At 42.4% G+C, this 27,758-nt stretch overlaps 1 protein-coding gene across 12 annotated transcripts in view; it reads left to right on the top strand.

Moving 5' to 3' along the window:
- The window catches only part of HDAC9 (histone deacetylase 9), a 673,520-nt gene that overhangs the window by 251,030 nt on the left and 394,732 nt on the right, over window positions 1-27,758 (top strand). For 5 of the 12 annotated variants that reach the window (XM_031940668.1, XM_031940664.1, XM_031940667.1 and 2 more), the window contains exons 3-7: window positions 299-540; window positions 3,312-3,465; window positions 4,432-4,558; window positions 7,125-7,246; window positions 26,578-26,709. In XM_031940668.1, coding sequence (XP_031796528.1) covers window positions 299-540; window positions 3,312-3,465; window positions 4,432-4,558; window positions 7,125-7,246; window positions 26,578-26,709 — 777 coding nt within the window. The remainder of the gene's footprint in view (window positions 1-298; window positions 541-3,311; window positions 3,466-4,431; window positions 4,559-7,124; window positions 7,247-26,577; window positions 26,710-27,758) is intronic. The other 7 variants (XM_031940665.1, XM_031940671.1, XM_031940666.1 and 4 more) reach the window with 6 other exon arrangements.

Below are 27,758 nucleotides of genomic sequence, written 5' to 3'. Positions count from 1 at the left end.
TGAACTCTGGTGTTTCAAAGACCCTGAGTGGTCTGAGTACACTTGGATCCCACCAAATTCAGCACCCTAAGAAGAAGCTCCGTTCCCCTGACCCTAGTTACATTCTTTGGGTGAATGCTTTTCTCTCTGGTAAACTTGATTTTGTCTGATTTGACACTCACCGAGTGTATGCAAAGGACTCCTGGGTTTTTGTGGAGTTTCCTCCTAAAGCTCAGGCTTTCAATGATGCCTTTGCTGTCCATTCAGCTTCAGTCATCACCCTGTGTGACTCGGTTCTTTGTTCCTTTGTCCCCTGCAGTGGAAGTGAAGTCAGAGGTTCCTGTGACCCTGGACCCCGTCTCCCCCTTGGACCTGAGGACAGATCTCAGAATGATGATGCCCATGGTAGACCCTGTGCTCCGGGAGAAGCAGCTGCAGCAGGAACTGCTCCTCATCCAGCAGCAGCAACACCTGCAGAAGCAGCTGCTCATCGCCGAGTTCCAGAAGCAGCATGAAAACCTGACGAGGCAGCACCAGGCTCAGCTCCAGGAGCACATCAAGGTAGCCCACGTTCTCTTCCCCCCTCTCCTGGCTTTGGGGAGGGAGGGGCTCATGACCAGCCATCAAGGGGGGGCTCAGAGAGAATGAGCAGCACCTGGGTGTGTGACAGGGAAACCTGGCTCAATTATGCAATTCCCAGGTGACATGACTTCTTCTGAAGGATGGCGATTTATCTGGGAGCTTTATGGGTACCAGCACCACGCTGCTGCCATGTGAATAATGAGAGAGATTCTATCTAGCTCCCTTGTATGGAACAACTGTTTGATGAATTGATCCTTATTTTGTGAAAAAAGCAATTAAAAACCTGCCTGTTTTCCCTTTCCCATCTTTCCCACCTTGAGAAAGAAAGAAAAACAACCCCCCCAGTGATAAATTCCTGTATCGGTTACGTCCAAAAATATATCTCGGGGGAATCTGTCCCCTCTGTCAAAAAGTGAATGCTGGGTTTTATCCCTAGTTCTTCTGGAAGAATGGATTTCCAGTTCTGGAACCGTATCTTCCAGTTCTGGAACCATGATCAGCCCGTGGGTTCACCTTTCCAATATTCTTGCTATGATACACACGGTTCTCCTTCCTCCTTCTCAGTTCATCCAGATCCTTCTCCAAGCCTGTCCTCTTCATCATTTTTAGAGCATGTTAGCGTCCTGTGACTTTTCTATTCAATGCCATCTTGTCCATTCCCTGGTTGCTGGACATCCATCACTTTCCAGTTGCTTTTTCTCACATCAGTGATGGCTCCTTAGCTTCCCGGATGAGGAAACTGAGGCTTCAGCAAACTAAAGACTGGCTCAGGTTATGCAGTGTCCTTGACAGGATGATGTAGAGAAAAGGGGTGATGTGGGGAATTGGAGACCTGGGTTTGAATCCCATAAAGCTTATTAGCCATGCTTCTTCTTATTGTTAACATTAAGAATAACAGGTACCATGGTGATGATGACAATAATGAGGATGATAATGAGAGAGATGCTGGGATGTAGCACACAGGGACACCAGATCTTGGAGTTGCTTCATTGCTTCCCTTTCCTTATCGCAAAGGAGCATGGGTTTGCCTATGGGTCCTTGAGCTCTCTCTCTCTCTCTCTCTCTCTCTCTCTCTCTCTCTCTCTCGCAATTGTGGGTCCTTTTCCCTTTGTTATGATCGCTCTGGAATATAGACCCAGTAGTAGCATTGCTGGAGCAAAGGGGATGCACAGTTTTTGTGCATAATTCCAGATGGCTCTCCAGAATGGCTGGATCCATTCACAACTCCAACAACAATGTATCTGTCCCAGTTTTCCCAGATCCCCTCCAACATTCATCATTATCTTTTCCTGTCATCTTAGCCAATCTAAGAGGTGTGCACCTCAGAATATTTTTTCATGTGCCTAGAAATGGCTTTAATTCCTTCATCTGAAAATTGTCTGTTCATATCCTTTGACGCTTTATCAATTGGAGAATTGTACTTCATTCTCAAAGAAGACTGATGTCTTGACTTGAGCTTGAATTGGATTTAAGTGAAGTATAATTATGCAGATCAGCCTCAACCTCTCTCCTGGAGCTCTTTCTAGCTCTAATGCAGTCATCCCACAATCTCATTTAAGGATGCTACTCAACAACCGTATCCCATTGGATGCACACAGCACCTCTGGAATTGTTGGGGCCTCTGAGGTATGGCCCTGCCACGGAGCCCTCAAAGAAAGACCTATAAAAGGCCAGGCCTTTGGGTGACCATGCTGATTTCTCTGGAGGAAGAAGAATCCTTCTCTTGCTCTTGAGGATCCATTGTGAGCTTCCTCCCCAGGCGGTTTTTGGTGATATTTTTGGCAGAGGAAATGTCGCCAGATAAAATGTTAGCTTCTTGAGGGTGGGAAATATTTCAGTTTTGTCTTTTACTGCCACTAGTGACCATTGTGTCTGCCATATAACTGATGCTTAATAAATGCTTGTTGACTGGGATAAGACACCAGAGAAGTACAGAATAAAACAAATTAGGAAGGTGGTTACTAATTGGGAGGGCACAGAGTGAAGAGAACTACTGCAGATGGCACCTGCCCCCATGACTAGGAGAAAAGAGGTCACATCAGGGACCTGGGTTTGACTCCTGTATATGTTACTTAAAGCTTGTTAGCTTTGGGGCATGGGAGAGTCCCCTGGTTGGTAAGGATTAAGGGCAGTTCCCAGTTTCACCCAGTGTCAGCTGCTGCTGTCCCATTTCTCAGCCCTGCCTGCCTGTGGAGATGTGGAAAGGCTGGGAGGGAGCTCTGGCCCCTGGTGCAAGCCTCCAATTTCTCTGATGAGAGAAGGGACACTGATTTACTCAGATTTCACAAGACTATTCTGTTCCTTTCTACTTTTCTCCCTGAACCAAGATGGTTTAGTTATTTATTTTCAGTTGATCAGATTTAGTTATCAGAATAAGCTTCATGCATACAGTATGTTGGCCAACCACTTCCTTTTCTTTCTCAGCTCCCTATATTTCTTTCTCTTTGTATCCCTCATTCTTTTTCTTCTTCCTGTCTTTTCCCCATTCTTCTCCCCCCTTCTCTCTTTCACTCTCTCTCACTTCTTCTTTCTCTGCCACTCTCCTCTTTTCTCTCTCTTCTTTCCTCTCTCCCCTCGTTCTCCCTCTCCTCCTCATTCTCTTTCCCTTCCCCTTTGGTACTCAGCTTTGAGTTCATTAACCAAGAAGTGCAAAGTTCTATTGCAGCCCAAATGGGGGAAGACTCCAGCTTGGCCGACAGCAGGAGGACCCCGGCATGTTCCAAACTCTCATGTCTTTCTCTTCTCGCAAGTTGCAACAGGAACTTCTAGCTATAAAGCAGCAGCAGGAACTTCTGGAGAAGGAGCAGAAATTGGAGCAGCAGCGTCAGGAGCAGGAGGTGGAGAGACACCGGCGGGAGCAGCAGCAGCTTCCCCCTCTCCGAGGCAAGGAGAGAGGGCGAGAAAGTAAGAAGCTTGGCCCAGAGAGCTCCATCTTCCCCTCACCTTGATGTGTGCATTCTATCCCCCCTTCCCTAGCTTTGGGCGTGGCTTATTCTCATGGGAGGAAAAAGAGACAAATCTCATATTTGTCTGGTTTCAGTGAAAAAATCAATGAAAGATAAAAGACTTTTAAATGTAAAGCTTGATTAATTGGCATTAGTTCCACAGCCTCGGTGATCTGTTAGCCATCCTGCTGAGTGCATTAAAAAGTGAGCCTATGTTCATTTTGAATGATTCGAGTTCTAAATTGGACTGTACTTTGGTATCTTTCCATCAAGAGATTATATAATCAGTCCTTCCCACCCCATTTCACCCCCTCTCTCCCAGCTTCAGGATTTTCTGCAGTCACCCCTGCTCTGAGGTGTTTCTGGAGCTTGGACTTTGGGGAGACCAAAGGAGACTCCTTGTAAAGTGACGTCCACAAGAGGGAGACAGATCCAAATAATTCCCAAATGAAGCCAGTTTAAAAACAAGTTGAAGCCGCGTTGCTTGAGCTGGAGATGCTGCCCACAGCTGTCCCGCCTCGTAAGGGACAAGCAGGATTAGCTATTAGAAGCCTAATGATGATCTGAGATGGAGAGAACAATCTCATTAGCCAGGGCATAAAATATTGAGAAATAAGCAGATTGTCCTTTTTTAAAGTAAATGAACTTGACAAATCTATAGAGGCTCCATAATAGAAATATAGGAGAAATCCAGAAAAGGTGATCCCTCTTCCCCCAAACTTCTGGCTTTGAAACTTCCCTTCCCCTAATGTGCCTCTTTTCCAAGCTGAGCTTGTTGGGTTCCGAGATCCAAAAGCTACTTTCTTCGCAGAACTTAAGCCGTTTGCTGCTTGGGTTGGGTTTTGCCATTTTAAATTTCTTTGCACCTTCTCGGGGAAGGAGAGCGCGCCCCGGCTCAGATGTTGTGTGTGTTTGTGTGGCGCAGGAGCTGTGGCCAGCACCGAGGTGAAGCAGAAACTTCAGGAGTTCCTGCTGAGCAAGTCGGCCACCAAGGACTCTCCCACCAACGGAAAGAACCATTCCGTGAGCCGCCACCCCAAGCTCTGGTACACGTAGGTTTTCGCATCTGGCTGTTTTTCTTCATTGCCCCTCCATGCTTCCCATACTTAACTGGCTTTGGCAGGTGCCCTGGAACTTCAGAATCAAAGCCCACAGCCACAGGGTAAAGCCCACAGGTTACATGGTGAGGAGAGCCACTGGGAAATGTCTCCTCCAGAAGAGATAAGTGATGAGTTATTTGGGAGTGGTTGAAGAACTTAACTCACAAATTGCCTCCGGCCCACAGAATAACTCATTTGACAAAGTGGGATTTTGTGTAAATTCATATGTTGAATGAATTAGGACAGTAGTAAACCTGTTCTGGGTTTAAAATCTAGGATACTTATATTTTAGAAATTAAAAATATTCTTCTCAAAAAAATATCTGTAGCAATTAAATTTGGTTTTGTGTTTTGAAATTATGTGGTTTCAAACTCTCAAAGAATAAGGCAGAAATGTTCTCATAATGTAGAGCCTCTGATGTGTTTATATTTCTGCGACTGAAACGAACTTAGAGGGTAAAATGATTTCCTCATTTAATTGGACTCATATTTTTAGGGAGGAGTTGTTTGGCTGGAGGATGAGGATTGAATTGTTAAATATTATTATACCTGAAGAAAGTGCATTTAAAAAAATTGCTCCTCTTTTTGTCTTAATAAAAATCAAAAGAGAGAGAGTGGCTGGCCAATTTTAGACATCCCAGCATGTGTATTTTATAACCTTCACCTCAGACCCTGCCTGATGACGATTTGGCTTATCCCGCTCCAGAATGTTTCCTGGGACTTCCCTTTTCCACTGAGATATATTGTTTACCATTTAATGCAGTTACTTAGTAGATAATCTCATGTAAAAAAAAGACACCCATATTAAATGCAAAGACCCATAGTAGTTTCTTAAGAAAGAGGAATAGCTTTCCTGTTCTGCAGAATGGAGAAAGGATATGTGAAGAGAGCATGAGGAATTAACGTGATGTCTTATGTCCATTCAAAGGCCCTGCCATGGACAAGCCAGCCCAAGCTGAGTTGGATTGTATTTTTTGCACAATTTGTAGTTGTACATATAATTTGAATTACCTGATCAGATTCATCTTGGCCAATAAACATTTATTAAGTGCCTACTGTGTGCCAATTACTGTAGTAAACATTGGAGGGGGAAAAAAAAACACAAAATGAAAATCGGTGCTTGCTTTAGGGGAGCTTATTTTCTCCTTAGTAGGGGTGAATGGGAAGAGAGGGACATCATCTAAATGTATAAATAGGATCATTTGAGGAGGTATAAGAATAGAAGGGGAGCAGGTAAGATAGATAACTGGGAAATGTTTTCAGTGGGGATAACTCATAATGTGGAGCAGCTATTTTGCCTGAAGCTGTTAGATATAATCGTGGTTTAATTTGTTTTTATAAAATGAGTTCTTAAAATTATATATATATATATATATATATATATATGTATATGTATATATATACATATATATAATAAAACGCCCTTATTTGGCAGATCTTTTCAATAGATTTAGAACTTTTGCCCAGGCCATCTCAGCTGGACTTATCATAAGTGGGTAATATTAAAATAAGAAAAATGATGTTGACTAGCATTTCTATGGTGTTTAGGTTTTCCAAAAAGCTTTACATGTGAGATCCCATTTGATCCTTCCAACAGCCATGTCAGTTAAGTTAATGTCATCAGTCCCATTTTGCAAATGAAGAAACCAAGGCTTAAGTACTGGAGATAGGATTCTTGCCCAGATTCTAACTCCAATATTTGATCTACTTTGCTACAAATTATGGTGTATTTTTTCCTGATGAAACCACGTGCTATTGGAGGGATCGTTTTAACCGGAATTAGTCTGAGAAATAAGAAGTAAATAAGGGTCTACATTGATCTTCAAGCTTCTCAAAGCAAGGCACTCACATCTTTTTGATATGGCATTTTTTTTTTATCAAGGCATATCTATAAGTGCTCAATTCTGTTAGGAGAGCAGTTGGTTACTAAACTTTTCTATTAAGGCATGAAGCTGCTATTCTTGCCAGGAAAATAGAGGTATATCCTGCTCCTTCTTATGCTGCTTAATGATATGTGGTTATTGATAAGATTATTTTTGAAAAGTTACATCGAAGTAACCTCATTCTCTTTTATCAAATATCTATACCCTCCAATATATAAATACTGCTTTCCCCTTTTATTTATAAAAATAAAGCATATTTCTTTAGAGAAACATAAAATGCACATAACAATGGAGGGTTATTGAAAGTCTCTTGACAAGGTCCCTGATGGAACTAACCACTTTGCCTGATTCTTTCCCCAACTACACAATGGGCATTCTTGGGGATCAGTAGGATGGAGGCTCTTTGGGGGCATCTGCTGAGTCACTAAAGGTTTGTGAAATGCAGTCGGACATGGCGCTGTCTGTGATGCATCATTCTGTGAAAAGTAGTCAGGTGAGGTCATGGCTCCATCAAGAAGGAAAGCTCTGACTACAGTCGGGTCATTAAGTGGAGAGTGTGTCCGATTAGGAGCGTCTGCTCTGTCTCACAGGAAGCCCGAAGTGCTGCTGACTGGTGACTTTATCTGTGTTTGGCAGGGCGGCTCACCACACCTCCCTAGATCAAAGCTCTCCACCTTTGAGCGGAACCTCCCCGTCCTACAAATACCCGCTGCCTGGAGCACAAGACACCAAGGATGACTTCCCACTGCGGAAAACTGGTGAGTAGCTTCAGCAAAGAGGCTTCCAAACTCAGCTCTTGGAGGCAGGTGATGAGATCACAGGGAGGGAGGGAGAGACAGATTTTAACCAGATATCTATAGCTATAGCTACACACTCATATATGTGTACACACTTGTATATATACATAGATATATGTATATGTGCATGAATCCATACATACATATCACAATCATACATATGAAATCTTATAGAATATATATGCTTTGAGTATTCAGTTTTGAGGGTGTTGATGAAACTAGCTTTGGTTGCCATTTTCATTTCGATCATGTTTCTAAGATAATTTTTTATTTTCAAATGATTTTCATTACCTGGCTTGCCATAGGCTTATAAAGTATTGTCTGAGTCCTTTTTTGGATAACATTCTAGTGTTCAAAAGTCCCATAATAGAATGAAACTGAAATAGCTTCCTGAGCAGCTAGATGGTGTGCATCCTCAATGACTCTTCACTATCTAGTGACTGCAGATGAGTTCCTACAATTCACTCCAGTTATAAGAAAGGAATGATGGGTAGGGATGAGAGAAAAAAAAAATTTGTTCCTTTTCCTTCTTGTTAAATCACCTTGAATAATGAGAGGTTCATAAGTCCCCCTTTCAGTGAGGAAGAAAGGAAAGGCAGAGAGGCTGACTGATGTGCCCATCAGTTTTGTAGGAAATGTAACTCTGGGAAATCCTTTGCTCACAAGATCAGAATAAATTAGATGGAAAAACTGTTTAGAATTCATGCGCTAACCTCGTTTAGAATTGTTTGCTGTTTCTCCCACTTTCTGTTTCTTTAAGGGAAACAATAAACATATGTATATAGATATGTGTATGTATATGTATATGTGTCTTTTATCCAAATGGGTTGAAAAAACCTTTCCCATATCAGCTCCCATATGACATGGCGGCTCCTGAGGATATAAAATTAAAAAAAAAATTCTCTTGTCCATATATTCTGAGAACCCATTAAGTTTGAAAAAAATGTTCCTTTTTGCCTTACTTAGGCCAGGGGTTTAATCCTATGTATAATTTCATATGTAACATATAAAATAGGACAAATAAATGTGAAAGTCCTTTGCAGTGTTTTGGAAGCTCTTTGATTTGGTTAATAAGTGCCTCCCTCTCGCCCTTCAAAAATAATCTTGAATCACTGTGGTAAATAAAAAAGAGAAGAAAAAAACAACCAAATAAATCAACACACTGAACAAAATGGTCATCCTGTGTAAGTCGTGTTCTCCACCCATAATCCCCCCCCTTTGCAGGGCCAGTGGTCTGCTCCGATCTTCTCTGTGTTGTCGGATTTGTCATTATAATTAGATAGTGTTTGTTCTGCATCGTGTGGCTGTGGCTGCTGCATTGTGGTAGTTTCTCTGAATTCTGCTTCCTTAGCTCTTCATTAATCCATGTAAGCTTCTCCATCCCTGTCAGGATTCTGCAGTATGTTTATATGCTATGATCCTTCATACGCCTGACACTAGTAAGTGCTTAATAAATGCTTGCTGACTGCTGACATTTCTTGCAGCGGGCACGTTAATGCACTCTTGTAGTCATGCACCACACGTGCATGTCTCTGAGCAGAAACGATCTTGTTTAAGTTGATCAATAAGTGATTATGGAGCAGCTTCTATGTCTCAGCCCTGTCCTAGGCACTGGGAGGGGCAAGTGTGTAAGAAAGGTTAGACACCTGTCCTGCTCTGGGAAGTTGTGTGGCGTCTCGTGGGCAGAGATCTTTTCTTTTCATGTAGAGCCTCTTTCTAAGTAAGAATCAAAAAGGTTCCATGCAGTAGAGAAGAGATGTTTTATACATCATGATTCAAGTCAAGTCAACGTGCATTTATTAAGCTCCTAGTTTGTGCCAATCGCTGCTGGCACAGTTTCTGTTTCTGATTAGATAAATCTCCCTTCCACATGGCCTGTGTGTATGTTTGTATGCTCAGGTACACACACACTCACACACACTCATGCACACACACTCACACACACTTGCACACACACACACACACACACACACACACATCCCTCAATTTCATTATTGCCGAACACATTCATTGAGGCAAGATTAGAGAAAAGGTAAGTTTGGGGATTGTGCCCTCGGAAGCTCCCTGTGTCCGTAGAGGTCTGCCCGTGGGCTGGACAGGACTTGCCCTATGCCTCTATGGGGGCCATGGATGGAGACGGGGAGGCTGCGGCCTGGGGTCTCAGGGCCGTGACTGGCATTTAGGAATGCAAGGGGACACTGAAAGAAAACACTGGCCCCTGATGGCGGGAGGCCGCCGATGAGTGATACGGTTACAGGCGCGGGGGAAAGCCCGGCCCCTGCTGTGCTTCAACCTTTGAGTGGGTCTCCAGCTCCAGGAGGCTGAAAGCTGATGGCCAGGCTGGTTCTGATGTTGAAAAGAAGCGGCATTTGAAACCAGAAAGCATCCGTAGGGACAAACCCAACAAACTGCTGCTGCCTCGGGAGAAGGAGCAGCTAGAAAGGCAGAGTGTGGGCTCAGCCGTCTCCATGAGAACCGCTTTGGGACAAAAGAGGCAAACCCAACGTAATTCGTTTTCTCTGAAACAGTAGACATTGTAGATTTACTGTCTGACAAGGTCCCTCCCTCCTTCCTTCCCTCCCTACGTCCCTTTTTTCCTTTCTTTCTCCCTCCCTCCCTCTTTCCTTTTCTTTCTCCCTCCCTCCCTCCTTCCCTTTCTTTCTCCCTCCCTTCCTTCTTCTCTTTGTCCCTCCCTTCCTCCCTCCCTCCCTTCCTTCATCTCTTCCTTCCTCTCTTCCTCCCTCCATTTTCCCTCCCTCCCTCCCTTTCTTTCTCCCTCCCTCCCTCCCTCCCTCTTTCCCTTTCTTTCTCCCTCCCTTCTTTCTTCTCTTTGTCCCTCCCTTCCTTCATTCCTTCCTTCCTCTCTTCCTCCCTCCCTTCTCCCTCCCTCCCTCCCTTTCTTTCTTCCTTCTTCCCTCCCTCCCTTCCTTCCCTCCTTTTCTTTCTTTCTTTCTTTTTCTCTGTTGAGCTTAGATGCAGAATGTGTGCCGAGCTAGGGATTCATGTTGAAGAGCGGGGAGGGGACTGGGGTGTGGGGCTGGGACGCACCCTCTCAGATGGGACCTGCTTCCTCCTGTTTTCTGCAGGAAAGACTTGCTCTGCTTTCTCTTCCCTCTCCTTGCCAGTCTGTGTTTATAAGGACAGCGCAGCCGTCTGTCTGTCCGAAAACCTTCTTCAGACTTTGTGACAGTTCGGCTCTCAGGCAGCTGTTAATGCTTTCATATCTCTGCAGGGGTTTCCAAATATTCTTTAATTCAATTCCCATTGTCTGTGTAAGAGAAGCAGGCTATAATTCAGGGCAGATGTTTTGGGTGCGTGATATAAAATGCCTGACCAGATACTTTGTTAATTAAAAGTGGACCGCACAGTCAACACATGAAAAACATGAGGCACATTTACTACAAATACACGTGTACATACACACATACACATACATACAATCCACATGTACACATAGGAAATATACATATGTGTGTAAAATGACACGTTCACAATTGGGCGTGTTTTACCACACCTAGTAAGTAGAGAGCCAGGGGTATCAGGGGTTAGCATGGAAAGGTTTTAGGCAGTGTCCAGTGACTTTATTTGAAAATATGTTCTGTATAAGTTCTATGATCTCTGTGGCATTTGGGGTTTTATTTAAGAAAGAATCTATTTAAATCTGAACCAGGTATTAAAAGGGACTAAAATAAATAGTAAAATGTGCCGGAGGATAAAGATTGTGATCACAAAGGCCTTTGAGCTGAGTCTTGATCCTTTGTCCCGACAAAGCCCATTCAGCTCCTTCCTGGATTCAGGAAAAGGCCTATGCGTGGAAACGGACAAGACAGACCCCTATTGAGGATAACTGAGGTCTTGGGACTCAGTTCTGTTTTTGCTGACATCAGCACCGAGTTCCCAAAAATTACCGGGCAGATTTAGGGGAGAGAGGTTGGGGGTGAAGCAACAGGAACCAGTCCAACAAAATTTTGGTGACCCTGAGCTGATTAAAGTGACCACGGGGGCTTCCCTCCGGCAGTGGGGACAGATTGGAGCCGCCCCTGCCCCCCCGGGACCTTGTCAGACAATGATAGCCCAGGAGCGTCCGAGTTCCAGAAGGGCCACGGCCTGCAGAAATCTGACCTTTGTCACTTGGGGTGGACCTTTCCTTCCTCCCCCTGAGGGAGGGAGCCTTGTGGCCACTGGCATTTGGAAGGACTTGGATATTTTAAATCAGAGTCTTGGGATTTGTTTGCATTTTTGATGGTTTTTCCAAATTCTCCTTTTTGAAAATTAAAAAAAAAAAACAGCACCATAGGCTGGTATCAATATCTTTTACTCTTGTGTCATATATTTCCCCTTCCCTATCCAGCGAGCCGTCCCTTATAACTATTCCTTTTAATAGAGAAAGAAAAAAGCAGTTTTGCATAAGCAATCACACATTAGCCAAGGTTGATGTTATAGGCAATAGCGGACACACGTGGTCCTTTATCTCTGTAAAGGAAAGAGGGAGGCACACTAAATCCCCTTTAAATTATAATTCCAAAGAGGAACAGAAAGTACTTTTCTGACTGTTTTCTGACTAACCCAGAGTACAGCCCTTCAGCTGCCGGCCAAGGAAGGCGGCCGGGCCGATGTACGTTGTGCTGCGTTAACTATAGTTTCAAAGACCAAATAAAATAATCACGATCTCTTCTCATTTGAATTGCTCTCTTCAGAAGGGACATCGCCATACTCAAATGCCCCTGGATGTCTTGTGTACAGTAAAGACACACAGAAACATGGATGTCGGCTCTCTCCCTGTCCATATTTCTCATCCAGAATCTAGAATTTTAGACCAGCCCAATCAATGAAACATTTGCTGTGTGGACGACAGGAAGTCATTGACTCTAAGCTCTATGACCTCAGTTCACATCCTATTTTTGACACTTCTTGCCCGTGTGACCCTGGGTGACTGACCTCCCCTCTCTGGGGCTGTCACCTATAAAATGAGGGGTGGGGCTCCCATCCAGCTCGAGATCTAGGCTCCATGGACCTCATATGCTCAAAATCATTCTGCCCCAAACTCTATTTGTCTCTGGATAGATCTCCCAGTCTTAATAATGTTACATAGAATTATAACGATCGGGGATCTCAGAAAACCCCTCTCCCCAATTTTAAAGATAGACAGCACTGATATTCAAATCCAAGTTCCTTGCCTTAAAAGTCAGCCCTCTTTTCTATTTCACCACGTCGTCTCCTGAATCTTCCCCACATTCTGTGGAGAGAAGGCCTCTGGCTTCGGAACTCTTGGCAGGCCTGTCGATTTTTCAGAGAATTTCTGCTTGTGGGGAAGCCCCGATCTGACCTAACTCTGTCAGCCTAAGTAAATAAACGCGTCATAAAGAGTCAGGGTGCGTTCTGGAGCCACTCTCGTGTCCCCTGCGTCCCCCCAGTCTCTCTTTGGGAACCTGGCCTTCCTCGGATGCCTGCAGCTCTTCTGCTGAATGGGCCGAGTAGGAGTAGCTGGCTGGCCTGCCTCTATAGCCGTGGAGCCCACGAGCCATATAAATCAGGCTTCTGGGCTAATGGGACCTCTCCAGCCTCATTAAAACACGCGTTTTAATACCCAGAATCACCAGAACGCGGCTCAGAGATGGAAAGAGTCCAAAAACGGGGCTCAGGTTTTGGAAGGCCCATTTCATTTTCCATGTGGACTAGTTGGAAATTGGGTGTGTATCATCTTATAAAAATTTGCCTTTCCCCAGTCTATTGTGGCAGTGGAGTATGGCGGGATCATGGGATGTGAGAGGAAAGGTACTTCAGAAATCTCCCAGCCCGAGGTGAGAAGCCTTCTTTCATTAGAAAGCCAGAAGTTGATCCATTGAGCCCCCACTGGGCCCCTAGGGTACCCAGTACTGTATAAGTCATAGGCGTGATGGAGGGAAGAACAAGATCAGATTTCTTTCTTACGGCGTGTTTGTAGCAGCAGAAGGTGGGGGGTTGCTTTCCTGCACCTTTATTTAAAAAGGTAAGTTGCACTGATGCTTTTTGTTTTGACATGAATATCATTTCCAGCCATGCCCTTGCCCCTTCCAAATGAGTTTTCCCTTGTAATAAAGAAAAACTTTTAAGCAAAACCAGCTGATGATACAGTGACAGCTTCTTATAAGGCAGGCAAATTTGCATTCCCATGATCCCTCTTTATCTTTTCTCAGAGACCAAGATTTGTCTTTACAATTACTCCATGTTGACTTCAATTTAGTGTGTTTGTCTTAATATATAGTGGTCGCTGCTTCTGTTGGCTTCAGTCTGCATCAGTTCATAGGAGTCTTTACAGGTTTCTCTGAATTTCTCATCTTGTTAATAGCATCCTGGTATTCTGGTACAGTCGTGGGCCACAATTTGTCCATTCTCCAGTTTATTCATGCCCATTATATTCCTAATTTCTTTTATTTCCCTAGCATGTAGAGGGCAGCCACAAATGCTTTGGTCTGTCTATGTTTATCTGTCTGTCTGATACCTATTTACTTACCTACTTTTCTTTCTTTTTTCTTTCTTTCTCTCTTTCTTTCTTTCCCCCTTTCTCGTTTTCTCTCTTTCTTTCTTTTTCTCTCTCTCGTTTCCTTCCTTCTTCCTTCCTTCCTTCCTTCCTTCCTTCCTTCCTTCCTTCCTTCCTTCCTTCCTTCCTTCCTTCCTTCCTTCCTTCCTTCCTTTTATCCCTCCCTCTCTATTTACCTATCTATTTTTCTGTCAGTCCATCCACCTCTGTCTACCTATCTACCTACCTCTCTGGTCTGTCTGTCTATCTAGCTATCTGTTTACTTATCTATATATCTATCTGTGTGATTGTCTGTCCACCTGTTTATCTATCTATATATCTGTGTGATTGTTTGTCTGTCTGTTTGTAACTCTCTCTGTCTACCTATTTACATGTCTGTCTATCTGTGTGGTTGTCTGTCTGTCTGTCTGTCTCTGTATGTGTATGTGTATTTTTTCTTTTGTCTTTAAGCTCTTAGTGGTAGAGGCCCAGGAGTCAGATTTGTGAGTCAGAGGCGTGACATCTGTCCACATTTACTGAAATTTGATAGAGTTCTTAGATCTCAGATGCCCTGGAGCCCAAGCCCCTCATTTCACAGATGCAGTGAGAGGTGCCAACATTTGCCCAGAGTCTCCTGGAGAGTCAGGGTCTGAGGTGGGACTTTGAGTGCAGGACCCCGTGCAGCTCTGGCTTCTGAGGCAGAAGCAGCAGACCCGACTCGGAGGCTTGTTTGCTTCTGTCTGCCGCGACCTTAGAACTGGGGCTGGAGTGCGTCAGCCTTTCAGACGCCGTAGGCTTGAGTCATGAGTGACCACAGGGATTTGCCCTGAGGACGGGAGCCCCATGTGCACGGCGGAGATGCTGGGGGCTCTCGTCTCACAGCTTCACGATTACTGGCATCTCATGGTGATGAAGGAAACGTAATTATTTGGAAAATGTTGGGAGAAGTCAGAACTCTGCTCTTTAATTGTCTGCTATGGGGCTTATGGTCCCAGTGGCTCCCTGATGATGCACATGTAGGGGTTCCTTGCAGGGATGCAGATTGCAGCCCATCCCAGCTGACTCATCCCTGATCTCCTTCCAAGTTTGCTGTATTTTCCTGACATCACCCATGGCTTCCCATTGCTCTCATGACATCACTGGCAGAACTTTATTTAGTCACTCTCTGAGCCACTGAGCTGGATCAGTGAATAGAGCTCTGGGCCTTATCTCCAATCTGGCTGTAGTCATGTGCCCTTGGGCAAATGCCTTCATCTCTCCTAGCCTCAGTTTCCTCATCTGTAAAATGGGGATCCTGATGGCTCCTACTCCCAGGACTGCTGTGATATTAAATGAGATTACATGTATAAAGTGCTTTGCAAGCCTTATAGCACTATATAAACACTAGCCCTGACTAGTATTCTTCGGGGGCATCCTTATATATAATTCATACATAAATCCTTGTTTATAAAGTGTGTCTACCTTCCCATTGCCCTCATTAATCCTGTAACCATCTGTATTTTGTGTCATTAGTGTGGTCTGTGAAGGGGCAGCCCTGAGATTCATAAAAAAAAAGCTATTTATATTCTGACCTCCCCCAAGTTTCCAGTCCCATTTCCCATTTATAGATGAGGAAATGAAAACCCAGAGAGAGTATAAGGTGCCTAAGGAGTGATTGTGAAGGGGCGCGGGGCAGGGGCAAGCTTTGGCTGCTCTTAAAGGGTCCACATTTGTTGCGGAGTTCTAAAATTATTAACTATGTGACCTTAGATGAGTCACTTTACGTCTATTTTCTCAGAGCCCCATTTTAAAAGGGGGTCCTTTTCAGCCTTTCCTCTATTATTATCCTTTAATTACACTGGTAACTGTGTCTTTGGAGACTGTGTCTCCTAAGGAAGAATGAGCCCCGGGTAACACTCAGAAAAAAAAAAAAATGAAGGAACCCAGTAAGACCTGGACCAAATGTGTATTTATGGCCAGACACTCACTCACACATTCATTCTCTCTCTCTCTCTTTCTCTCTCTCTCTCTCACTAACTCCTACACTCACACACTCACATGACACACCCACACTTTCACTACGTACATTTGTACGCTTACACCCTGACACGTGCGCTCTCACAGACTCATCCTTGTGTGCTCACATTCACCCACGTACACACACTGAGGGACCCATCCAGTCTCCAACCCTCAGACACATATTTACACACTTGCACACTCACAGACTCACACTAACACACACACAAGGCTCAGACTCCAGTGTTTTAGGGACACCCTGGGAATAACCGCACGTCTCCATTGCTGCGGCTTCTGGGAAGTGGGTAGACAGTTGGCTACCACCTTATTTAACATTTTCACTTAACCAAAGTGATCCCTGCTCCCCAGATGTTTCATAAAAGAAAAACGATGGTCTCTGAAGACCTTTTCTTTTCACCTCTTGCACTTAAAGAGTCTTTTTCCTACTCAGAGGAAGTCCTTTTGAGTAATTGCCTAGGGGCCAACTCCTTCCTAAGTAAAGAAATGGCTCCTTGGAGCTGCTTTGCTGGTTCCCAGCCTCATGTTAATGTGGACGGGAAGGCGTTTTTCCATTTTCATATTTCCTAGGACTCCCAGGATGATGTAGCGCCTCCCACAGGCTTCTTTCTGCCCCTCTAGCACTTGGTAGATAACCAAGGAATGCTGGGAACATCTCTACCTAAACTGGTTTCCTCTCACCTACAGTTCTTGTTGTTTTAGGCATTTTTAGGCGCCTTCTAGTTTCTAACACATAGTAAGCTCTTAATAGATGCTTTTTGACCAACTGACTTAATTGCTGGGAGGATACAAAGACCAGATAGGATAATTCTTGCCTTCAGGGAGTGACTGGAGCGCTGAGAGACTGCTTCTGAACGTAGAAACTCCCTAAAATTTATTTTTGTTGCTCTTATAAACTACCAATTATCCCTTAATTAGAAGGGTATCCCTTTGTGACTCCAGCAGGAAACAATATTTTTTTTCTCATTCCTATTAAAAATATGAAGGAAAAGAAAAGAAAAGAAAAGACACAAAACAATTCTATAAAGGTCCCATAGTGGCTGAGCACAAATAAAAGGCCTTGTGAACTCTGGTTCTGAAGAACATGGGATGAAACCCATTTCCCCGTGTTCCAGAAAGATGCTGTGGATGTGCAGTTCATTGTATACACTGCTGCTCGGTTTTGCTGAACTGTTTTTCTTTATAACAAGTGAATGGTTTTTATGACTGAACATTAGTTAGGAAATGCATGGCTTCTAAAGAACACAAAGCATCAGTAAAATTTTGGAAGGGAGAGGAGATTGCCAGAGGTATAGATGATGAAGGCATTTCAGGGTTACGCAGGTACAAAGGCCCTGCATAGCCAGTGACCAATGATTCAGTAAATCAGTTATCCAGACTCCTGTCCTTGTTCCCATCCTGAACTCCTGCTTCCATTCTGACCTTTTTCCATTTGTTTTTGTTCTTTGGGTTCCTTTCCATGAAAAGACAGAGAGGTAAGGTGATGTTTCAATCTTGTTTTAAATAATTGTGATAAAAGTCTTGTTGGGAATTCTAAACCAGTGAGTTAAGTGAAGATTGCAGGTTATTGTGGGTCATCTGTGGCCAAGGAGTTATTTCTCTTCATTAGCAGAGAAAATGAAAAATTGGTCCCTTGAGGGTAGAGATGACAGTAAGGAAGCATTTTCTGATGAGTAGTTTTCTAGTCATGTCTAACTTTTGGGGGCTTTTATTGGCAAAGATGCTGGAGAGTTCACCATGTGCTTCTCCCATTCATTTTACAGATAAATAAACTGAGGCAAACAGGATTAAGTGACTTATGCAGGTTCATACAGCTAATAAGCCCCTGAAGCTGGATTTGAACTCAAGAACATGAGTCTTTCTGTGTCTAGGTCCAACACTATGTGTTGTGCCACCTATTGGTAAAAAGTAAGAAAGGGGTTTTTGGTATCCATTTTCTTTTGGGATTAGAGATATGACTAGACAGTGACATTATAATTTAGTTCACAAAATATGATTTGCCCATGAATCCAAAGTGTGCATAATGATTAAAAGAAATATTATCTAAAGTGAAAGGGAAATTGGAAATTCAACAGTTGTCATTTCATCCTAGAAAATAATGAACATGGAAATTTTCCTTCTTCTCAGATGTTGCAGATTATTTGATTGGTGAAGTTGAGAAAAAAGAGGTTTTATTGAGATTTTGATTACCAAAAATGTGAATTTGACAAAAAATTTTAAATTTTATCTAATTTAAATTTAATTTTTAAAAAATAATCTTCAGGTTTCAGACCACTTCCAATGGTCTTGTGATGAAGAGAACCATCTATATACTCTATGGTTCACAATATAGCATTTTCACTCTTTTTGTTGCTGTTTGCTTTCATCTTATTTTCTTTCTCATTTTTTCCAGTTTGATTTGATTTTTCTTGTGCAGCAAGATAATTGTATAAATATATTTGCATATATTGGATTTAACATATACTTCCACCATGTTTAACCAATAGTGGACTACTTGCAATCTAGTGAGGGGTGAGAGAAGAGGGGAATTGGAACGCAAGATTTTGCAAGGATTAACATTGAAGAATTATCCATGCACATGTTTTGAAAAATAAAAAGCTTTAACAAAAAATATTATATGAAAAAAATAATCTCCAGTTGAAATAAGCAGACATGAGTTTTGAGAATCAATGGTGGAAAGATTGTTTATTCGCTCACTCATTGGTTGATCCCTGAGAAATCAGAATAATCTGAAGTCAGATCACATGAATAGGCACTGATTTTAGAATCAAGAAGACCCAGATTTGAATTCTTGAGAGCCTGGATACACCTCTTACCTACTTGATACTTTGATTTTCATCCATAAAACAACGAGGTTGAACTTGATGGCTTCCAAAGTCTCTTTCATTTGTAAATCTGATTGAACTCTTTAAACACGTGGACAATATTTATTTTTGTATCTTTGCCCAAAGCAGGTGCTCCATTTAATTGAAATCAACCTTGGATTTCTGTGGTGTGACACTTTTCTTCCATAATATTTGTGTTCTAAAAGGGTGAGGGTAATAGTAAAAGCCATCTTATACCACAAACCACTTCTAGGCACCAAAGGAGCCATCATTTCCAAGGAGGCAAGTAGGGAGGGAGAGAAATAAGGAAAAAGAGAAAAAAAAAACAAGTGGAAAATGGGCAGGTAGTTACTGGTTGTATCATCTTTCATTTCTAGTGAATAGTATTTATAGTCTCATTTTTAATGAACTTGTACTGAAATTTGATTCTTGCATTTTATTATGCAAGAAACATTTATAGACAGCTAAGTGCATAATTTGCATGAAATATTATGCCCTTAAATGTTTTAAGGTGGTTTTTACCTTTATACTTTTGATTGTAATTGGGCACATTGCTTAGACAACAGCTGGTTAAATGCTTTTAAAAGCAAAATGAATGTGCTTGTCTTTCTCCTATCTTCATATAATTTCTGACCATTTTTCTTCTGGATAGTAAGAAAGATTATTCATTAGACCTTAGGACAGTTCAGATTATCCTGAAGATAGAAGAGCAAGTCTGAAAATACACTGCAATCCTCTTGATTCTTTGCCACTATAAGGTTTTGAAAAAACAGGTTCAGTTCTTTGTCATCCCATGTAAAATCAACCTAAGGAACAGTGAGGTTCCGTGTGTCCCAGAGGCACAAGTTGGAAGCAGAAGATTCTAGCAGCTGCTTGTTATCTTTTGTTTTCCAAGATGACCAAAATGACAAAATAACGGGACCATCCATTTGTATCATACTTAAAGTTTACAAAGCATTTCCCTGATAACTCTGGGGGATTAGGTAGAAGATACGAGCATTCATTTATTCACATGTCCCAGAGAAGGAACTAAAGCTTAGATTTAGTGATTTCTCTAGGCTCACCCACATAGCTTATGGGTGTCCGAGCTAGGATTCAAGTCCACATCTCCTGATTCCGAGTCTATCTTAACATGTTGCCTCTGAGGACACCGAGTCCCGCTTGTAGCAGACGTGGATTCTATGGCTTATGATTCACACATTTTACAGATTAGGCAACTGAGGATAAGTGACTTGCTGGTTGTCACATCAATAGCAAGTGTCTCTGGACGGCCAAATTTGGACTTAGATCCACATGGATCTAAAGTTTGTTACTCTGTTGCCCCACTTAGCATGACTCATAGAAGGGCAGTTCTAAACTTTGCCAATGATGATGCCGTTGGAAGCTTGTCCTCCATGATTTGGAGGGAGGCGCCTCCCTGAGGGTAGTAATTGGTAGAAATGCAAAACAAGTTGAAATTATGGCCGGATTATATTCAGGACTGGGGAGATGACAAGAAATGAAGAGCCCCCATCCTCAATGAACTTACTTTGCTCAGGAGGCAAGCAGAATGTATAGCTCTTCGAACATGCAAACTATCACCCGAGAAATCTCTGCTGATTTTGAGAAAGGAGACGAGGGGACTTTGGAATTGAGAAGAGTTAAAAAGCACAGCTTTGTGGAGATATGTTTGACCAAGCCTTGAAGGAACTAAAGGCTCTAAAAATATAGCCCGGGTGAGGTGGGAGATCATTCTGGCTGGGGAGGACAGCCTGTGACAGTGGCTGCATATGTGATTGTATGGGAAAATGACAAGTGACCCTTGGGCCAGGACATAATCCATGAGTGGAAATCCTGGGTTGTCACCGTGGAAAGATATTGTGGAGCCATTGTGTGAAGGGCTTTGAAGGCCAAGTCCAGAGAACTGTATTTGATCCTGGAGATGATAGCAGCCCAGGAAAGCTAATTGAGGAGGGACGTGACATAGTCAGATCTGTGCCTTAGGATACCTTTGACATCTCAATTTGAGGGGATTGGAGAGAAAAAGGATCCATGTCAGGGAAAACAACAGGGGCATTGTTGGAATAGTCCAGGCCCAAAGGGGAGAATAAGATCAGAATCACAGTGGGTGTGGTGAGAGTGGACCTCAGGGGACAGATGGGAAAGGAGATGGAAGTCAGAATGACAAGTCTTGGCAACTAGGTGAATGTAGGGGATGGGTGTCAATGCAGGTAAGGACCTGTGTTAGGATCAAACCCTGGACCCCAGATGCATGCAGTTCTCCTTAGAATAACGGAGTTGCCCAAAGTCACACAGCTAGTGCACGCCCTTCGCCCTGAGGTTGGATTTAGTATATACTTTAACATATTTAACATGTAGTAGACTAGCTGCCATCTAGGGCAGAGGTTGGGAGGAAGGAGGGGAAAATTTGGAACAGAAGGTTTTGCAAGAGTTAATGTAAAATTACCCATGCGTATGTTTTGTAAATAAAACGCTTTAATTAAAAATAAAAATTAAAAAAAGACTTTGAAAAGGATCCCAAGACTGAAGATGGAGTGTGAGTGAGCCAGAGACTATACTAAGCTCAGAAAATTCAAGAACAAAAATAAATCAGTTTCTGCCCTCTAGGCATTTACAGTTGGATTGCTTCTTAAGAGCGCCCCCAAGAAAAAGGCAAAAATTAGGTTTCCATTGGAAGGACTGCGTGACTTATGGAATGATGCTGTTTATACAAGGCTTTTTCCAAACAACATCCCTCCCCATGTTCCCACTGCTCATGTCTTCTGTTTCAAAACAAACAAAAACAAATAAATAAAACCCTCTATGCTCTCATCTACAAAGTTAGGAGGGAGCAAAGGAATTCCTGCTGACTGTGAATGGGTGCAATGGAATTGTTAGATGCTTCTGTAATACTTCCTCAAAATAGAGATAATTAAAATATTAGCTTCTGAAGGCTGTTTTGTGTTTATTTTGAATCTCTTGAGCTTAATAGTTCTTAGCACACAAGGAGCGTTTTATTAGTGTTAATTGACCGATACATAATCACTTTTGAGCATCACACAACTGCAGATCTGGGACTATTCGAGAAGTTCTAGGAAGGTAGATTTTTGGATGATATAAGGAAAAACTTTTCAGTAATTCAAGCTTTGATTCTCCACATGATGGGTAAATGCTAAACTAGTGAGCTGAGGTTGGAGATCTTTGAGAACTGTAAGAAATTGTGAGATTTACTTGTGATTGTGAGAGATTGTGAGTAATATTCCAGAAGAGATTCATCTTGGATGTAGAAGCTGGACCAATTAGCTTCAGGGGGGTCCCTTCTGATTCTGCCATTAATGCAAAACCATTTGCAAATAGCTTCTGGAGATTCACCAGCAATATGGAAGGCTTTTTGTTGTTGTTGTTGAGATTTTCTGCATTAATCAAACATCTATTTAAAGCATAAGAGATTTGGGAGTTAGATCCACTATTCTTTGAATTGAACTGATTGTCTTACAGTTGGTGAATTACCCATGATTCTGCCTTCTGGGACCCTGTCCCCTGAATACATGACTACCTGTCACTTGTCCCACTTTTTTTTTCTGACAACTCTATGTTCACATAAATAATTCAGCACGAGAATAATGTTTTCAGGTGCCTGCATCTCCTCCAGGGCAGGCTGAAAAGCCATTTTCAGAAGGTTTTATTATTATTCAGTGACTGACTCAGTATTTCACATTTCTGGTTTTGTAAGATAGAAAAAAAGCCTAAAGGATTCTTTTTCATTTTAGAATTGGCTGTTTTCATCTAAATAATGATAAGCCATCTTTTCTGCAAGGTTATCTCAGCAGGTGCACGGATTTCAGATATACACACGTACACACATGCACACAGACTGCCTTCTGTTAATGTGATTGATTGAAATGCAGAATGTGATTGGTCGGAGGATAAAAATAGAAAGGCAGTCGGTGAGGCTGGGCATGAAATGCACTCAGGCATAAAGAGAGCCTTTTCCTCCCTCCCTCTTTTGTCCCTCTTTCTGTCCCTTCTTCCCCTTCTCCCTCTTTCTTCTTTCCCTCCCTCTTTTTTACTTCTTCCTTTCTCTTCTTTTCCCTTTCCCATCTCCCTCTTTCTCCCTCCCATTTCTTCTCTCTTTTTCCTTCTTTTTCTTTCTTTCTCTCTCTCTCTTTTCCCTCCCCCCCCTCTCTCCCCCATCTCCCTCTCCCTCTCCTGAAACTCTCTTTCTAGGCAAGGAGATTTACATCCCATTAGGAAGTCACTGGAATGGAAATCTTGTGCCATTGGGGAACATGTGAGAATTAAAAATAGAATTAACCCTTTCTTCAAACAGAGGTGCTTCAGGAGGGGAAGCACCCCTTTCTGGACCTTTGCATTTGTGAAATGGCAGTTCTCCTCATTCCCAAATATCCACCTAACTCGGTGCCATGGTGATGGGCTGCAATTGGGGCCTGACACCAATCTCAAAAGGAGATTTCGAAAACATAGTCCCCAAATCCTGAAGACATTTAGATGTACATCTATGTCTGTATGCAATTACATCTCGAATTCAGACATATATATATCTGAATTTGGGATGTGTGTGTGTGTGTATATATATATATATATATATATATATATATATATACATACATACATATACACACACACACATACATACATACACACACACACACACACATACATACACATACACACAGACAGACACATACTCCCCTTAGGTCTCTGCAACTGGAGATAGATAAGATAGTTGACCAGAGTGTGGGATTAGCAGAAACAAGATTAGCATGATGGAATCAGGGCTAGAATCTTATGGTCTTGGAAATGCTTTGGTGGAGATTTATGAGTTAATTAATGTGCATAATCCATGCATATTATAAGGTGGAAAAATTCATTTAAATAAATGTGTGAGACATGGGATCCAGAATTTTATGACTTTAAGGAAATCACATGATTTTTTTGTGCCTCAGTTTCTACAACTGTCAGTGATATTCCAAAATATCTATATATTGTTTTAAAGTTTGTCAAATGCTTTGCATGTATTATCTTATTGAGGTAAAGAGAAAGTTGGATAAAAGGATTCATATTTAAAAGGCCTTGAAACTATGAGACTTCACTTAATTTTATGCTTAAGAGCAATTGGAATTTCCAAAATAGCACATTCTCATGGGCTTGCAACTCTGGACTTTTTAGTAGCTCTACATGCAGAACACTTGGGATTTTTCATTGCAATGAAAGAGAAAAATAGTTTTAGCTGCCATCATCAGAATGGAGCTTTAAGGCTGACAGAGCACTTTACATATATTATCTCATTTAATTGTGATAAACCTAGTTTTTCATGTAAGTTTCATGATGTTGTGATTGCCTGTTGACAAGGCGCAATCTAGACCTTGAGCTAAGCTCTCCATTAGCAATATGAGGAAACAGGAAGAGAAGTTAGTCAGCTGAGTGACTTTTTTCAGTCACTGCAAGGTTTGAATTGGATCTAGAACTTCCTTGGCCCAAGTTCAGTCCTCTTCCTCCAACACCATGAAATCCCCATCGCTTTCCCATAGCTTTTCTCTTGGGTCACTTCCTTCCTCTTGGTTGTGGTTGCTTTGTCAGAAAAAAAAATACTCATGTCTTTACTTCTGAATCAAAGGAAAGTCCAGTTCCCCTCCAGTCTCGGGAGCTCTGTTTCTTTCTCCCCAGAAAGTAGAAGATGCTTCCTTATCTGCCGTGAAGTTTCTTTTCCATGTCTTCAGTGTTTCCTTCACTAACTGGATAGAAATTTGATTTCCAAAGGAAAACCCATTTCACAAATACAGGACAAAGAAAATTTTGCTTGGCAAGATCTAGTTCCTGTGAAAAAGGTCTGAGGGGCTCTAGAAAACCACAAGACCAATATTTCTTAACAGTATAATATTAAAAAAAAGCCAAGAAAGATAAAATGAATCCTAGGTCACATTGAGAAAAAGAGTGTTTGCTGGGAGAGGAAGCAGTTCTGCAAAAGGCCTCTTGCCTCAGAGTCTCCGGAGCACGTGGTGACCAGTTCTCGATGCCCCATTTCAGGAATGACAAGAGAGAATGGTGAAAGGACTGGGAGGAGCAGTTAAAGGCACTGGGGATGTGAAGCTTGAAGGAAACATAGGGGAGTTCTGAGGAAAGAGATAGTATTCCTGGTTGGGAATTTAGGAAGTCTTCATGGAGATGGCATTGACCAAAGTTCTTGAGGGACAGTTGCGTCCTATGGGATGACTTCTAGTTCTTAAGTCCAGAGTCAGATCCTTAAACAAACAAACAGAAAAAACTCTAGATCTTTCCTTTTCAAATTCTCAATAATTCCTTAGACTTAAGGGCAAAATAATGTACTTGAAGGGATCAGATCCTGACTTAGCTGATATTCCCTGACCGGGTAGGTGGATGGGGCAGTGGATTGGAGTGGCAGCCCTGCAATCAGGAAGACGCTTCATGAGCTCAAATCTGGCCATAGATCCTTGCTAGCAGAGTGACTCAATTTTTCAGATAGTCATTTAAAATAAATTTCAATTCTCTAAACCCTTTACCCACAGTATCACATTTGATACTCCCAACCACCCCAGTGAGGTAGGTATTGTTATTATTCCTGTTTTATATGTGAGGAAATGAAAATTGGAAGAGATTAACTGCCTTGCCCAGGGTCCCACCACCTGTGTCAGATGTAACATCTGAATTCACATTTTGCGGTTCCAGTTACCACACTCTCTGTGCCCAGACATCGCCTTGCCCGGGCAATAACTAAACCACTCGGTCCTTCCAAGATATCCCTCACACCCAGAAGGGAAATTGTGTGTCATGTCCTAGGGGTTTTTTAGATCTCCACGGGATGTCCAGTCTCTTCTGTGGGACAATGGTTATACACTGACCAGGCAGAAATAGGCACTTGGCAATTAGCCTTGGTTAATGGGGACTATTATGTGGGCAGATTTCCACACACACCCCCATCTATATTAAGGGACTCGGGCCTGATTTCTCAGCACTCCAGCAGACAATCTCCCATAAATCCTCTGCTATACGAGGTGTCTGCTCCGGCCCATACAGGCGTCTTCCTAGTCCCGTGGGTCTTTAAAATCACATAGACCTCCAATCTGGACTGTTCCTGGAATTCACCTTTGAGAAAATTAAGAGCGGGGACAATGTCGTATCATAAATCTTGCCAGGACTGTTCTGTCACTGCAATGATTAACCGACCCATTAGTAACTCCACTGTCTACTGGTAGATAACCCCGGAGGAAAACAAAGACATCAGCAGGGTAGAGGGTCCCCCTGTAAGCTCTGGCACTTATTCTGTGTGTACACATGTACATATGCATGCGGTTTTCCATGTCTCTCCTATACGTGTCCATACTTTTTAATCAGTAACATGTACGCATGGGTAAGTGCATGTATATACCATTCCACATGCATGTGTATAATGTGTTTGTGTGTGTGTACGTGTCACTTGTGTGACTTTGCTACTGTAGGGAATTCCCAGGTCAGCCCTTATTTTGCAGTGGATAGTCCTAGAGATGATACATGTACACACCTGGAGAAATACATACCTACTTATATATTGTGTGTATATGTGCATATATACACACACATATGTAGGTTTGTGTATATATATACATACACATATAAAATAAACATATGTCTATGTGCCCTATATACATAAGGACGTCTGTAATTCTTTTTTCAGATTTTGCAGAAATGAGGCCGGAGTAAGAGATGTTGTTCTTGTTCTTGTTCTCATCATTATTGTTATTTTAGAAAGCAAAAACAAATGGTTCTTGTATTGACCTGTATCACTCTTTTAGTTCTGCTTGTGAAGTCACTGTTTTCTGGGTCCAGCCCATAAAGATGAGGTTAAGAATAGCAAATGTAGCAATGGATGAGCTTTTGAAAAATTGAATATGCACAAAAAAGCAGTTGGAGCTCTATTGAAAAATTTTTTATCGGTTTTTTTTTGTCTCAATCCCCAGCCTCAGAGCCCAACTTGAAGGTGCGATCCCGATTAAAACAGAAAGTGACAGAGAGGAGAAGCAGCCCCTTACTCAGGCGGAAGGATGGAAATGTTGTCACTTCATTCAAGAAACGAGTGTTTGAGGTGACAGGTAATTGAGGCCGGGCCAGTCTTACCCTCAGAGGCATAAGTGCCTCTTGCTTGTAGCATCTGAAAGTTGTTCTAAAGGGCGCCATCATTTCTGAGAAAAGCCTGTCGTGGAAAGGCACCGAAGCTGGGTCTTTTTTCACCAACGAGGTGAAACAGGAAATGAATGACCGGATGAACTCTGTGGCGGTTGGGTCTAAGGCAGGCAGGCCAAAGCTCATGGTAATTTCTGCAGAATCAGGCGGTGAAGTTTGGAAATTCCAACCACCTTTGTGAAAAAATGAAATTGGACCAGGAAAGTCTAGCAGCCTCCCCTCGCTCTCCCCACTGTACTTAAATGTGCATCTGGGAAATGAAGCTCTCGTTGGATGATCCAAACTTTGTTTCTTCCACATATTGACTCAGTTCCTTGATGGCTTTCTGTGTTTACTGGGTATCTGGGGTGAGGGAAAGGAGAGGGCAATTTGTAAACTTTCACAGAGGAAAATTGCCATTTTCCCCAGTCTCAGATGAATTTAGTCTTTTTTTTTTTAAACTTTCACTGATATAATCTTCCCCCCCCCCCCAATCCCTGGTTTAGGAGAAAAACAGGTAGAGAAAACAAGCTGATATCTCCCAGAGCCCCTTCTGCCTGGTTTGATCTGGTCTAAAATCAGAGAACATCTAGGTATTCTTGGAGAAGGGTAGATGGGCAACTCAAGCAATGGGAACCCTTTGTGTTCCTGATTCTATAAAAACCCAAACAAATTCCATTCGAGTCAAACCTTATCTTTCTTTGAACAAAGCAATCCCACCTTGACTTCTTGGTGATCACCTTTGCTTTGTGAATGTTTCATCGTGGTTATTTGCCCAGCTCTGAGAGGTTGGTCTCCATTGTCCTTAGAAGACTGTTGAAGCTCCTCCAAGTTAATACTTGTGTCATTGACCCTGTTGGCACTCTGGTGCAGCCTAACGCCTTTCTCAGAGGCCCATTTTTAAATGTGTGAAAACACATATATGGAATCACCAAGGAAACCAATTATATTGAGACAGAGTTTCCAGAATTAAGAAAAA

The sequence above is a fragment of the Sarcophilus harrisii genome, chromosome 5 (assembly GCF_902635505.1).
Source record: "Sarcophilus harrisii chromosome 5, mSarHar1.11, whole genome shotgun sequence".
NCBI lineage: Eukaryota > Metazoa > Chordata > Mammalia > Dasyuromorphia > Dasyuridae > Sarcophilus > Sarcophilus harrisii.
Note: the sequence above shows the minus strand (reverse complement) of the source record. Positions and strands in the feature narration are given on the sequence as shown.